The 12,221-nt window shown below is 43.5% G+C and overlaps 1 protein-coding gene across 1 annotated transcript in view; it reads right to left on the bottom strand.

The window, feature by feature from the left end:
- ANKRD35 (ankyrin repeat domain 35) overlaps positions 1-12,221 on the bottom strand; it is a 57,044-nt gene that overhangs the window by 28,953 nt on the left and 15,870 nt on the right. Inside the window, exons 2-3 of the mRNA XM_032234327.1 lie at positions 6,487-6,617; positions 4,450-4,538 (exon numbers count right to left, since the gene is read on the bottom strand). Of these exons, the coding sequence (XP_032090218.1) occupies positions 4,450-4,538; positions 6,487-6,617 (220 nt within the window). The remainder of the gene's footprint in view (positions 1-4,449; positions 4,539-6,486; positions 6,618-12,221) is intronic.

Genomic DNA, 12,221 nt, shown 5'->3' with positions numbered 1-12,221 from the left:
AACTGCTCCGAGTTGGTAGAATCCCACTCCTGACTGGAGCGATCTAAAGCCACCAGGAGCTCAACTAGTTTGGAGAGACTTCCTGGCGACTTTATAAGATGCTGCCTGGGAAAACTGATTATTCCCGCTTTAAGTCCTGCTAAGGTGTGCAAAACTTCAGATGATCAACGGGCTGTTTAAAAAACAGCCACTCCTCCATTTTCAGTTGCGGAAAAAGCTGTGGCACTTGGAAGAAAGGTTTAATTGAGGAGGCCTCCTGCATGGAGGAAAGTTATAAAAGTTCACAGAACCCTAGAAGGGACCCTGGAGGTCTTCTAGTCCTACCTCTGCAGGGATGGATAAGGCAGGAGTCCAAGGAAGGAGACCACCCCAGTCCAAGGGTTGTGCAGTCTATTTCTGGAATTCTCCAGTGATGGAGCAACGCACAAGTTCAGGGGGAAAGCTATTCCATGAATTGTTCTTAAAGTCAAGAAATTTCTCCTTAGTTCTACATTCGATTTCTCTTTCATAGCAATAGCACTTACAGTAGACTTATATCCTGCTTCACAGTGCTTTACAGCCCTCCCTAAGCGGTTTACAGAGTCAGCCTCTTGCCCCCCCCCAACAATCTGGGTCCTCATTTTACCCACTTTGGAAGGACAGAAGGTTGATTCAACCTTGAGCTGGTCAGGATCAAACTCCTGACTGTAGGCAGAATTAGCCTGTAGTACTGCATTCTAACTACTGGGAAGGAAGGAAGGAAGGAAGGAAGGAAGGAAGGAAGGAAGGAAGGAAGGAAGGAAGGAAATAGCACTTACTTATACACTGCTTTACAGTGCTTTACAGCCCTCTCTAAATGGTTTACAGAGTCAGCCTCTTCCCCCCTACAATCTGGGTCCTCATTTTACCCACCTCGGAAGGATGGAAGGCTGAGTTAAACTTGAGCCTGGTGAGATTTGAACTGTCAAATTGGAAGCAGCTGTCAAGGAGCAGAAGTAGCCTGCAGTTCTTCATTCTAACCACTGCACACCAAGGAAGGAAGGAAGAAAAGAAAGGAAGGAAGGAAGGAAGGAAGGAGAAAGGGAATAATAGCAATAGTACTTAAACATATAATGCTTCACAGTGTTTTACAGCCCTCTCTAAGCAGTTTACAGAGTCAGCCTCTTCTCCCCAAAAATCTGGGTCCTCATTTTACCCACCTCGGAAGGACGGAAGGCTGTCAAAAGCAGCCACTCCTCTTATGCAGTTGCCAAAAAGCTGCCGCGCTTGGAAGAAAGATTTAATTTGGGGGCCTCCAAGACTAGCCATGGCCAGTTCCTGCCACCGTTCATCGTATGTTTTAGCCTCCAGTCCCCTAATCCTCTTTGTTGCTCTTCTCTGCACTCTTTCTAGAGTCTCAACATCGTTTTTTACATCGTGGCAACCAAAACTGGATGCCGTATTCCAAGTGTGACCTTACCAAGGCCTTATAAAGCGGTATTAACCCTTCATGTGGATCTTGATTCCATCCCTCTGTTGATGCAGTCTTAGTTTTCCATGTGGCCCCTTGGGAAAATCCCACCCCATAGCCTCATGACCTCAGAGCAAAGGAGAGAAGGTAGGAGGGGCTCTTAAAATGTCTCCATCCTCTGCCTTCTCCTGATCTTCTCTTACCAGCCAGATGTTCCTCAAAGATAAAAAAACCCAGCCAGCTGAGTTGTTGGTTTAAAAGCTGGTGCATCAGTGCAAAGACTGTAGACCAGTGTTTCTCAACCTTGGCAACTTGAAGATGTCCGGACTTCAACTCCCAGAATTCCCCAGCCAGCGAATGCTGGCTGGGGAATTCTGGGAGTTGAAGTCCGGACATCTTCAAGTTGCCAAGGTTGAGAAACACTGCTATAGACAGTCACTGCTCCAGGACTCTTAAATGTAGACCCATATATCTTCCATGGGAAGTTAGGCGTAGTTTTGATTACTGCAGTCTATACCCCACCTTTAATCGGGCTGATTTAAAAGCAGTGCTAAGAAAGTTAATAAAAAGTAGAAGTGAAGGAGGATTGTCATATATATATATGCACTCAGGAGAATTCAAACTTGTCTTACAATACAATACAATACAATACAATACAATACAATACAATAAAATAGCAGAGTCGGAAGGGACCTTGGAGGTCTTCTAGTCCAACCCCTTGCCTAGGCAGGAAACCCTATCCCGTTCCAGACAAATGGCTGTCCAACATCTTCTTAAAGACTTCCAGTGTTGGAGCATTTACAACTTCTTGAGGCAACTTCTGTTCCTCTGGTTAATTGTTCTAACTGTCAGGAAATTTCTCCTTAGTTCTAAGTTGCTTCTCTCCTTGATTAATTTCCACCCATTGCTTCTTGTCCTGCCTTCAGGTGCTTTGGAGAATAGCACTTCTTCTTTGTGGCAACCCCTGAGATATTGGAAGACTGCTATCATGTCTCCCCTAGTCCTTCTTTTCATTAAACTAGCCATGCCCAGTTCCTGCAACTGTTCTTCATATGTTTTAGTCGCCAGTCCCCTAATCATCTTTAGTAGAGGTAATTAGCCAATATATCAGATAGATGAGTAAAAGAAAATGAAAGAAGAGGGTTAAAAATGGTGAAACTTAAGTGAAACATATTAGAAGGGGAAATAACATAAGGAGAATAGTACTGATTTGAAACTGCTAAAAGAAGGAACAAGTCGTTCCAATGTATTGTGTAAATGTAGTCTTAAGTGTTAGGTTTTTGTGTGTGTGTATTTTATATGTTTTTTTTGGGGGGGGGAAGCAGTGCTCCCTAAATTCTACCAGCATGGTAAGTGTGCCACCAGAGGAGCAAACTTCTTCGACAAAGCATATACCAACATTAAACAGGAATAACAGGCTAGGAATAATGTCTGCGAAATACAAAAAAGAAATCCAGTATTTAATACTACATATAATTACGGCCCAGAAATGGAAAAACAAATTAACTCCAAGCGAAAATGAAATAATAAGAAAGGTTATGGATTGTGCTGAAATGGACAAACTAACTAAAGAAATCCAGGGAAAAGAAGAATCAGAATTCTACCAGATATGGGATAAATGGTATAGGTGGATGGAGGAAAGAAACAAGAATCAATGAAGGAATATAACAAAACTCAAAAAATAATAGTTATGAGTAAAATAAGAGAGTTAAGAATGGTGAAATCTGAATGAAATACAATAGAAGGGGAAATAATATAAGGTGAGCGGTATTGATTGATAATTGCTATTAGAAAGAACAGGAAGCTGCTGTTCGTATTGTATTGTGTAAATGTGTTGTACGCCTAAATTTTATGTTTATATATATATATATAAACATGGCTATAAGGTTATACAAATTCCACCGTTGGGACAATCAGACCATAGTTCACTGCTTTTAGTACCAGCCTACATCCCTCTTAAGAGACGGGCTCTGCCTATAATCAAGACAGTGAAACCTTGGCCAGAAGATGCTTCCCAACAATTTCAGGATTTCTTTGAGAACACAAATTGGGACATCTTTTATCACCCTGACCTATAGGAGCACACTGCAAACCGTTCTGTGCTATATATCAAACATTGCACAGATGCTATCACTGTGGATAAACGTATCCCAATCAGAAGCCCTGAGTCAACTCCCACTGTTGTCATAGTGAGAGAACGAGGGGAGTACATTCCACGCATACTGTCGGCTGAAGTCGTATCTCAGATTACTGCAGCAGGCTTGGGAGGGGTGCACCTCATTGGGCAATGAGATTTGTGACACCGCCTGAGGGGAGGGGTAAAGTTCAGCTGTAAATCAAACAAAGCTTAGACTTGACTGTCTGTAAGGTTTCCTAAAAATGCCCTAATTGATTCATGAGTATTGAGCCAAGTTTCAATGCAAAACATTTCAATACAATGTATTTCAATACAATACATTTATTAGGAGCATTACAGGCAAGATCTTTTCACAATCGGGCCTAAGCTTTGTTTGATTTATCGCTGAACTTTATCCCTGTTCCCCCGCTTCCCTCAGTCTGTGTCATAAATCACATTCCCCTAATGAGATGCACCCCTCCCAAGCCTGCTGCAGTAATCTGAGCTCCGACTCCCGCTGACAGTATGCGAGAAATGCACTTCCCCACCCCTTCTCTTACGATGACAACGCTGGGAGTTGACTCCCTGGATGACCAGGGAAAACAAGCGCTTCTTGCATGGAATAAAAACAAGGGCAAATAGGCTGAAAAACAGCTTATATCTCAGGGCAGTAACTACATTGAATTCTACAGTGTAGTGCAATATGAATGCCATATGGCTTTCAATTCAATTGTAGAGAATGGGGTGTGTTTGTGTTTTTATTTTTATAGTTATAATGGACACCGAAAAAGGCGTTTAATTTCGTTGCATGTGGTGCAACAACAAGAAAGTAAACTAAACTAAACCCCTTTGTGCAAATGGCCTGGGTGAAAGAGGGGAGGGGGGCCGTTGGGCTGGTACCCACCGTCCTCGTTCTTATCATTTACATCAGCCCCCTGGGTGAGCAGGATGGTGAGGCATTCCGTGAGGCCCTTGGAAGCTGCCAGATGGAACCTGCAGTAGAGACCCCAAAAAATCATTTTTAAAAATTTTTCCACCAGCAAAATCAAGGAATTCCATAGAAGATTTGAGAAGCTCCCCTCCCCCCCTTCCTTGGCAGAATGAACTGGACAACTTGCCGTGGGACATGAACCTTGCCAACTTGTAAAGCGTTGCCATGACTATTATCAGGTTGGCATCGGAGGGAGGATTCCATGCATACCTTCGGCACAGAGTCGGATCTCATATTTCTACAACCTTGTTGGTGAATGTGATTTATGACCCAGACAGAGGGGAGGGGACACAGGGGTAAAGTTCAAATGCAATTAAGCGGTAGTCAGTTTCGGCTCCACAGGAGAACATGCCAGAATGTTGATCCTAATAAATGAATGGATTTCTTTTGAACTTTGTCTCGAGGCTCATAAATTAATTAGGTCATCTTCTGGGAACTTCACAGACCTCTTGCCATGGTGCACCTCGCCACAGGACAATTCAAGAAAAAGGAAAAAATATTGTTGAGGGAAGCCATGCTTCCCTCAACAAGAATATAACAACACTCAAAAATAATAGTTATGAGTAAAATAAGAGGGTTAAGAATGGTGAAACCTAAATGAAATACGATAGAAAGGGAAATAATATAATGTGAGTGATATCGATTGATGATTGCTAATATAAAAACAGGAAGTTCCTGTTCACACTGTATTGTATAAATGTGTTGTACGTCTAATTTGTGTGTGTGTGTATTTTACATGTTTGTTAATAAAAATCTTTTTAAAATTTTTTTAAAAAAAGAAGATATCTGCTGGAGAAAAAAACTCGGCTGTGGCGAGAGGAAAGGCATCTGGCCAGTAAATATTCAGCTGCATTCAGTTGCCCCGATTCCACCCCCACAAGGGATTACAGGGTCATTAAACAATGAAAAAAAAACCCACAGAAAATGTGTTTCTCTTAAGATTATCTAAAGCAGGGATTCCCGATCTTGAGAACTTGCTGGCTGGCTGGGGAATTCTGGGAGTTGTAGTCCACTAGTCTTCAAGTTGCCAAGGTGGGACACCTATGATCTAAAATTAAACCTTGGTTTCTTTCTTTTTAAGAGGTGGCATTCTCGCCTCACAATCAGGAGGCTGTGAGTTCAATCCTAGGTAGAGGCTTATTTTTCTGAGCACAATGAGAATATATCTGATGAACAAAACTCCACACTGGCGACAGGAAAGGCATCCGGCCAGTAAACACTCAGTTCCATTCAGTTGCTCTTTTTCTCTAAAATCTGGCAAACCAAGTTTTATAGAGGGAGGAATTTTCACCCTCCACTTGAAAGAAACTGCCCCAGTCAGGATGAACAAGGAGGACACAAAAAATATAGGTAACCCTTGATTTATGACCCTTGATTTATGACCACAACTGAGCCCAAAACTTATGTTGCAAAGTGAAACATTGGTTAAGTGAACTTTGCTCCATTGTACCAGCTTTCTTGCCATAGCTGTTAAGTGAATCTCCGCAGTTCAGTAGTGGGTTCCAGATCCTGTTGCAACCGGTACGCTGCACACGGGGCCGGGCGTCCCAGTCGGGCACGGGCGCTATGCAGGCATGTGTATGCCACCGCCCTGCGACACTCAGCTGCCCGCGCAGGTCACGCAGGTGCCGCATGCTGTGTGCACATGCGCAATTGGCCAGTCACATTATAAACAGCAGGTGGGCGGGTGGGCCAAGCGAGCCATCGTACTGGTGTGGTGGCCGCTGCTCCCAGCTGCTACCAGTACGGCCGTAGCGCCCGGAACCCACCACTGCGCCGCAGTTGTTAAGTCAGTAACACGGCGGCTAAGTGAACCTGGCTTCCTCCCTTGATTTTGCTTGTCAGAAGATCTGCCTAATGTATGACCGCCTGGGCGGGCGTGGCTAGGTGGTCATGTGACTGAGTGGGCCTGGCCGACTGGATGTCCCTCCCGGGGAAAGACTTACGTACGCAGATTGTCCCAGGGCGTTGAGCTTGGTGGGGTGGGCCGTCTTCCTCGAGGCAAAGAGGGCTGTCCGGATGACGTCCCCCTTCTCAACCGCGTCAAACAGCTTCTGGTCGAGCTTATTCCAGCTTTCGATCTGGAGGGCGAGAGAATGCCGAAGAGCAGAGTTGGAAGGGGCCTTCTCACGTCGCGATGCAGGGTTAAGGAGAAACCATGTTTTGTCACACACACACACACACACACACACACACACACACACCCCTGTAGAAGGTGTTCAAATAATGGGTACAAATTACACCTTGGTCGGATTTTAAGTGATTTGCAGGCGGGCAAAATGATTTGTGTCCCTCTGCACCGATATTTCTTATCAGCAGAGAAAGGGGATACAGGTAGCCCTTACGACCTACAACAGTTCATTTAGTGACCAACGTTAGAACGGTACTGGAAAAATGTGGACCTGGGACTGTGTTTCACAGTTCTGACCATTGCAACACACACACACACACACACACAGAGACACACACACATGGCCATGTGGTCAAATTTGGATGCTGTCTCGTATTTATGACGGTTTCAGTGACCCTGGGTCATGTTTTGTTTTGTTTTGTTTGTTTTGTTTTGTTTTGTGAGGTCGCTTGCGCCCTCAGAGCTGGCTGGTTTTCTCACAGACCTTTCACGACCCAATTAGGTAACGTCATCAGTGTACAGCTCAGCCCACAGTTCAACCTTGAGGTACAAATATTTCTTCTATCTATTTTATTTTATTTTCTATTCTGTTTTTATTTATTTTGTTATTTATTTTAATATTTTGTTCATTTTATTTTATTCTATTTTATTCCCTTTTGTTTCATTTCTTATTTTATTTTTTAGTGCTTTATTATTCATTTTATTTTATCGTTTTGTCTTTTATTTTGTTTCATTATTATTATTTTATTCGTTTATTTCATTCTATATTTTATCTTATTCTATTTTATTTATTTTATTTTATTATTTATTTATTTCAGTTTATATTTTATCTTATTCCATTTTATTCCATTTCGTTTCGTTTCATTTTTTTTATTTTTTGTTTTATTATTTATTTTGTTTCATTATTATTATTTTATTCGTTTATTTGATTCTATATTTTCTTATTCTATTTTATTTTATTATTTATTTATTTGTCTATATTTTATCCATTTTATTCCATTTCGTTTCGTTTAATTTTTTTATTTTTTGTTTTATTATTTTATTTCATTATTTTTATTTTATTCGTTTATTTAATTCTATATTTCACCTTACTTTATTTTATTCTTTTGAATATTTTAATATTATTATTTATTTTAACACTTATTTTATTTTAAGCCTACATTTTATCTTATTCCATTTTATTCTATTTCGTTTCACTTTTCGATTCTGATATATTTTTTTTACGATTTATTTTTTATTACTATGTATTTTGTTCTCCTTTTGTTGTATTCGTTTTCTTTTATTCTATTTCCTTTCCTTTCCTTTTTTATTTTTCTTATTTTATTATGATTATTTCTTTCATTTCGTTATTCTTTTGATGTTATTATTGTTTCTTTTATTATTTTAGGTTTAGGATTCCAGAGGAGCTGAGAAGTTGGGCTCAAATCCCAGCCTGTGGAGCCTTTTGAGGACTGAATAAGCCTTCGTTTTTCAGCCCCCAACTCAGCCTTGCCCAGGGACTCTCCCCCCATGCCAACCCCCCTCCCTTGCCCCCTAGGCATCCTTGCCCTGATCCCCATCCCGCCTCTGGAGCCTCCTCGGTTGCGCCTTCCCTCCGCGCTGTTTGCTTTGGCAAGAAGATCAGTTTCGGGGAAGTGAAGTGCCCGCCTGGGTCCTCCTGACAGAAGACACAATCCGGTTGTGAAGACACGGCATGGCAAACGCACACGCCCTGCTGTTGTCGGAGGGGAGATTGCGCAAGGCCACACACCCAGCCCGAATTACCTCTGAGGGAAGGGAAGAAGTTTGGGCGTCGGCGGAAGGCGTCGGCCCTCTCTCAGGTCATTCAGTTCCCAAGAGAGGGAATCTCCTCTTGTTCCTGGAGAATATTTCTCCGCTCACTGATTAGGCCTCTCTTCTTATAGAGGGCCCTTTGAGGTCATTTAGTCCAACCCCTGCTCAGTGCAGGAGCCGCTGCGGCATCCCTAATAGGTGACAGCCCAGCTTCCGTAATGGTGTGTTGTAGGAAAGAGCTTGAGAGAGAAAGGACAAGATCCTGCCTAGGGAAGCATCAGATATAGAAGTTGGAAGGGGCCTTGGAGGTCTTCTAGTCCAGCCCCCTGCTCAAGCAGGAGACCTTATACCAGAGTGTCCCCCAGTCTCTTCTTAAAAACTTCCAGTGTTGGAGCATTTACAACTTCTGGAGGAAAGTTGTTCCACTGATTAATTGTTTTCACTGTCAGGAAATTTCTCCTTAGTTCCAAGTTGCTTCTCTCCTTGATTAGTTTCCACCCATTGCTTCTTGTCTTTCAGGTGCTTTGCAGAATAGATTGACACCCCCACCCTTTCTATGGCAACCCCTCGCAAAAAAAATATTGGAAGATTGCTATCATATCATCCCTAGTCCTTCCTTTTTAGGAGACTGGGGGCTAAAACATACGATGAACGGTTGCAGGAACTGGGCCTGGCTAGTCTAGTGAGGAGAAGGACCAGGGGAGACAGGAGAGCATCTTCCAATCTTGGAGGAGCTGCCACAGAGAGGAGGAGGAGGGTCAAGCTGTTCTCCAAATCACCTTTGAAGGCCAGAGAACGAATAATGGATGGAAACTGACCAAGGAGAGATTCAATCAGGAAATAAGGAGGAATTTCCTGACAGGGAGAACAATCAACCCATGGAACAGAAGTTGCCTTCGGAAGTTGTGGGAGCTTCATCCCTGGAGGCTTTCAAGAAGAGACTGGACTGCTATCTGGTGTAGGGTCTCCTGCTTGGAAGTGGGGTTGGACTAGATGACCTGCAAGGTTCTTTTCAACTCTATTAATCTGAATCTATCTAGGATGCTCAAAGGACTGGAGACTAAAACTTACGATGGATGGTTGCAGGAACTGGGCCTGGCTGGTCTAGTGAGGAGAAGGACCAGGGGAGACAGGAGAGCATCTTCCAATATTTGAGGGGCTGCCACAGAGAGGAGGAAGGGGGTCAAGCTATTCACCAAAGCACCTTTGAAGGCCAGAGAAGGAAGAATGGATGGAAACTGACCAAGGAGAGATTCAACCTGGAATTAAGGAGGAATTTTCTGACAGGGAGAGCAATCAACCCATGGAACAGAAGTTGCCTTTGGAAGTTGCGGGAGCTTCATCCCTGGAGGCTTTCAAGAAGAGACTGGACTGCCCTCTGTCAGAAATGGGATAGGGGCTCCTGCTTGGGTGGGGGTTGGACTAGATGACCTACAAGGTCCCTTCCAACTGTGTTATTCTGTTATTTCATCACTGGAGGCTTTTAAGAAGAGACTGGACCCACATGATCACTTCCAGCTCTGTTAATCTGTTTTCATTAAACTAGACATACTGAACTAGATATAAAAGAAGGGGTAGCCTCAATTGTATAACTGGAAGAGAAAAAAGGTAGAAAGAATCCACCCTCAATTACCAGACTGTGAAAAGGGAGATTTGTCCTTTCCCATCTGCAAGATCTTCTGTTATTGTAGCCTTACAATAGGAGTAGAATTAGCTCCTCTGTTTCCTGCCTTCTCTACCTGGGAAGGCTGACTCAGGCGCTTTCATTTCAAAGGCCCAAGTGCTCATTGTTTCTGGGACAATCCTCTATTTGGAGAGGACACAAAAGGGCCAGCTCAACCTTTAGAGGAAACGAAGTGTAGTGAGAGGGCTGAATAAAATGGGAGAGATCTTTTGTTCTGCCTAAAATGACGGCTCCTTTGTGGGAACCTTTGAATGCTGTGCCCCTTGTCCCTTCAACTCCGGGTCTTCGGGAAGTGAAGTTCAGCCTTCTGGCAGAGTTCCACTTTTTCACTTTATATTCCACATTTAGAAAACTTGGGGAAAGAGGAGGAAAAAGAGGAAGGAAGGAAGGAAGGAAGGAAGGAAGGGGGAGGGAGAAAGGGGAGAGAAGGAAGGAGGAAAGGAGGGAGGGAGAGAGGGAAGAAAGGAAGAAGGGAATGAAAGGAAGGAAGAAAATAGAAAGATAAAGGGAAGGAAGGAAGGAAAGAAGGAAGGGGGAAAGGAGAGAGGGTGAGAGGGAAGAAAGGAAGAAGGAAAGGAAGGAAGGAAATGAAAGGAAGGAAGGAAGAAGGAAAGAAAGAAAGAGAAGGGGAGGGAAGGAAATAGAAAAAAAGAGCAAGAAAGGGGAGGGAGGAATGGAGGGAGGAAGGAAATAGAAAGAAAGAGAGGAAGGAAAGGAAAGGGGAGGGAGGGGAGAGAAGGAAGGAAAGAAAGAAAGAGAAAGGAGAGAAAGAAAGAAAGAAAGAGAAAGAAAGAAAGGAAAAAAAGAAAGAGAAAGGAGAGAGAAGAAGGAAGGAAGGAAAGAAAAAAGAAAAAGAGAGAAAGAAGGAAAGAAGGAAAGAAAGAAAAGAAAAGAAAAGAAAGAAGGAGAACCTGCCTAACAGCTTCAGGACAGAGAGTGCAGCTGACCTCCCATCAACCGTTCTCTTTGCAAAACACCCTCAACATATTTCGAAAGTGACATAATTCCGAAGAAGAAACAGCTAGGCTCATGGGATTTCTTTGTTTATTCATTATGAATTCTACCTACAGGATTCTTTGCCTTCCTTGTTTTTCCTCTGATTCGGAAACTTCCTCACCCCCATCTCTCCCCCACCCCACCTAGTGATTTGAGCCTCCTTTGGGAAGGAACCCCTCCTCCCCACCCCACGATCACTGGCATCTCCAGATTGGCCCAGGGGGTTGTGAAGATCCCAATTTCTGGATCCAAACCTCTCTTGCCCAACTCTCTTGAGAAACTTGAACCCTGGGCCCTCTCTAACAAAACGAAATTCAGTGTAGAGAAAAGTAAACTCCTACACTTAGGCAAGAAAAGCCAAAATTACACATATAGAGACTGGGTGAAACCAGGCTTAATAGCAGTGACTAAAAGAGGCATCTTGGAGTCTTAGTGGACAACCAGCTAAATAGGAGCCAGCAGCCAAAAAAGCCAACGCAATCCTAAACTGCATTAACGGAGGGATACAATCTAGAACAAGATAAGTCCTAATACCACTCTGTAAAGCCTTAGTAAGGCCACACCAGAATCCTGCATCCAGTTTTGGTCACCACAATATAAAAAAAGAGGTTGAGACTCTAGAAAGAGTGCAGAGAAGAGCAACCAGGATGATGAGGGGACTGGAGACTAAAACATCAGATGAACGGTTGCAGGAACTGGGCCTGGCTAGTCTAGGGAAGAGAAGGACCAGGGGAGACAGGAGAGCATCTTCCAATAGTTGTGGGGCTGCCCCAGAGAGGAGGAAGGGGGTCAAGCTATTCTCCAAAGCACCTTTGAAGGCCAGACAAGGAAGAGTGGATGGAAACTGACCAAGGAGAGATTCAACCTGGAAGCAAGAGGAATTTCCTGACAGTGAGAACAATCAACCCATGGAACAGAAGTTGTGGGAGCTTCATCCCTGGAGGCTTTCAAGAAGAGACTGGACTTCCCTCTGTCAGAAATGGTGTAGGGTCTCCTGATTGGGGGCAGGGGGTTGGACTAGATGAGGGGACAGGAGGCTCAAACATCTGATGAACGGTTGCAGGGACTGGGCATGGCTGGTTTAGGGAAGAGAAGGACCCG

Source organism: Thamnophis elegans, chromosome 17 (assembly GCF_009769535.1).
Source record: "Thamnophis elegans isolate rThaEle1 chromosome 17, rThaEle1.pri, whole genome shotgun sequence".
Classification (NCBI taxonomy): Eukaryota; Metazoa; Chordata; class Lepidosauria; order Squamata; family Colubridae; genus Thamnophis; species Thamnophis elegans.
This window is presented reverse-complemented; position numbering and strand designations above follow the sequence as displayed.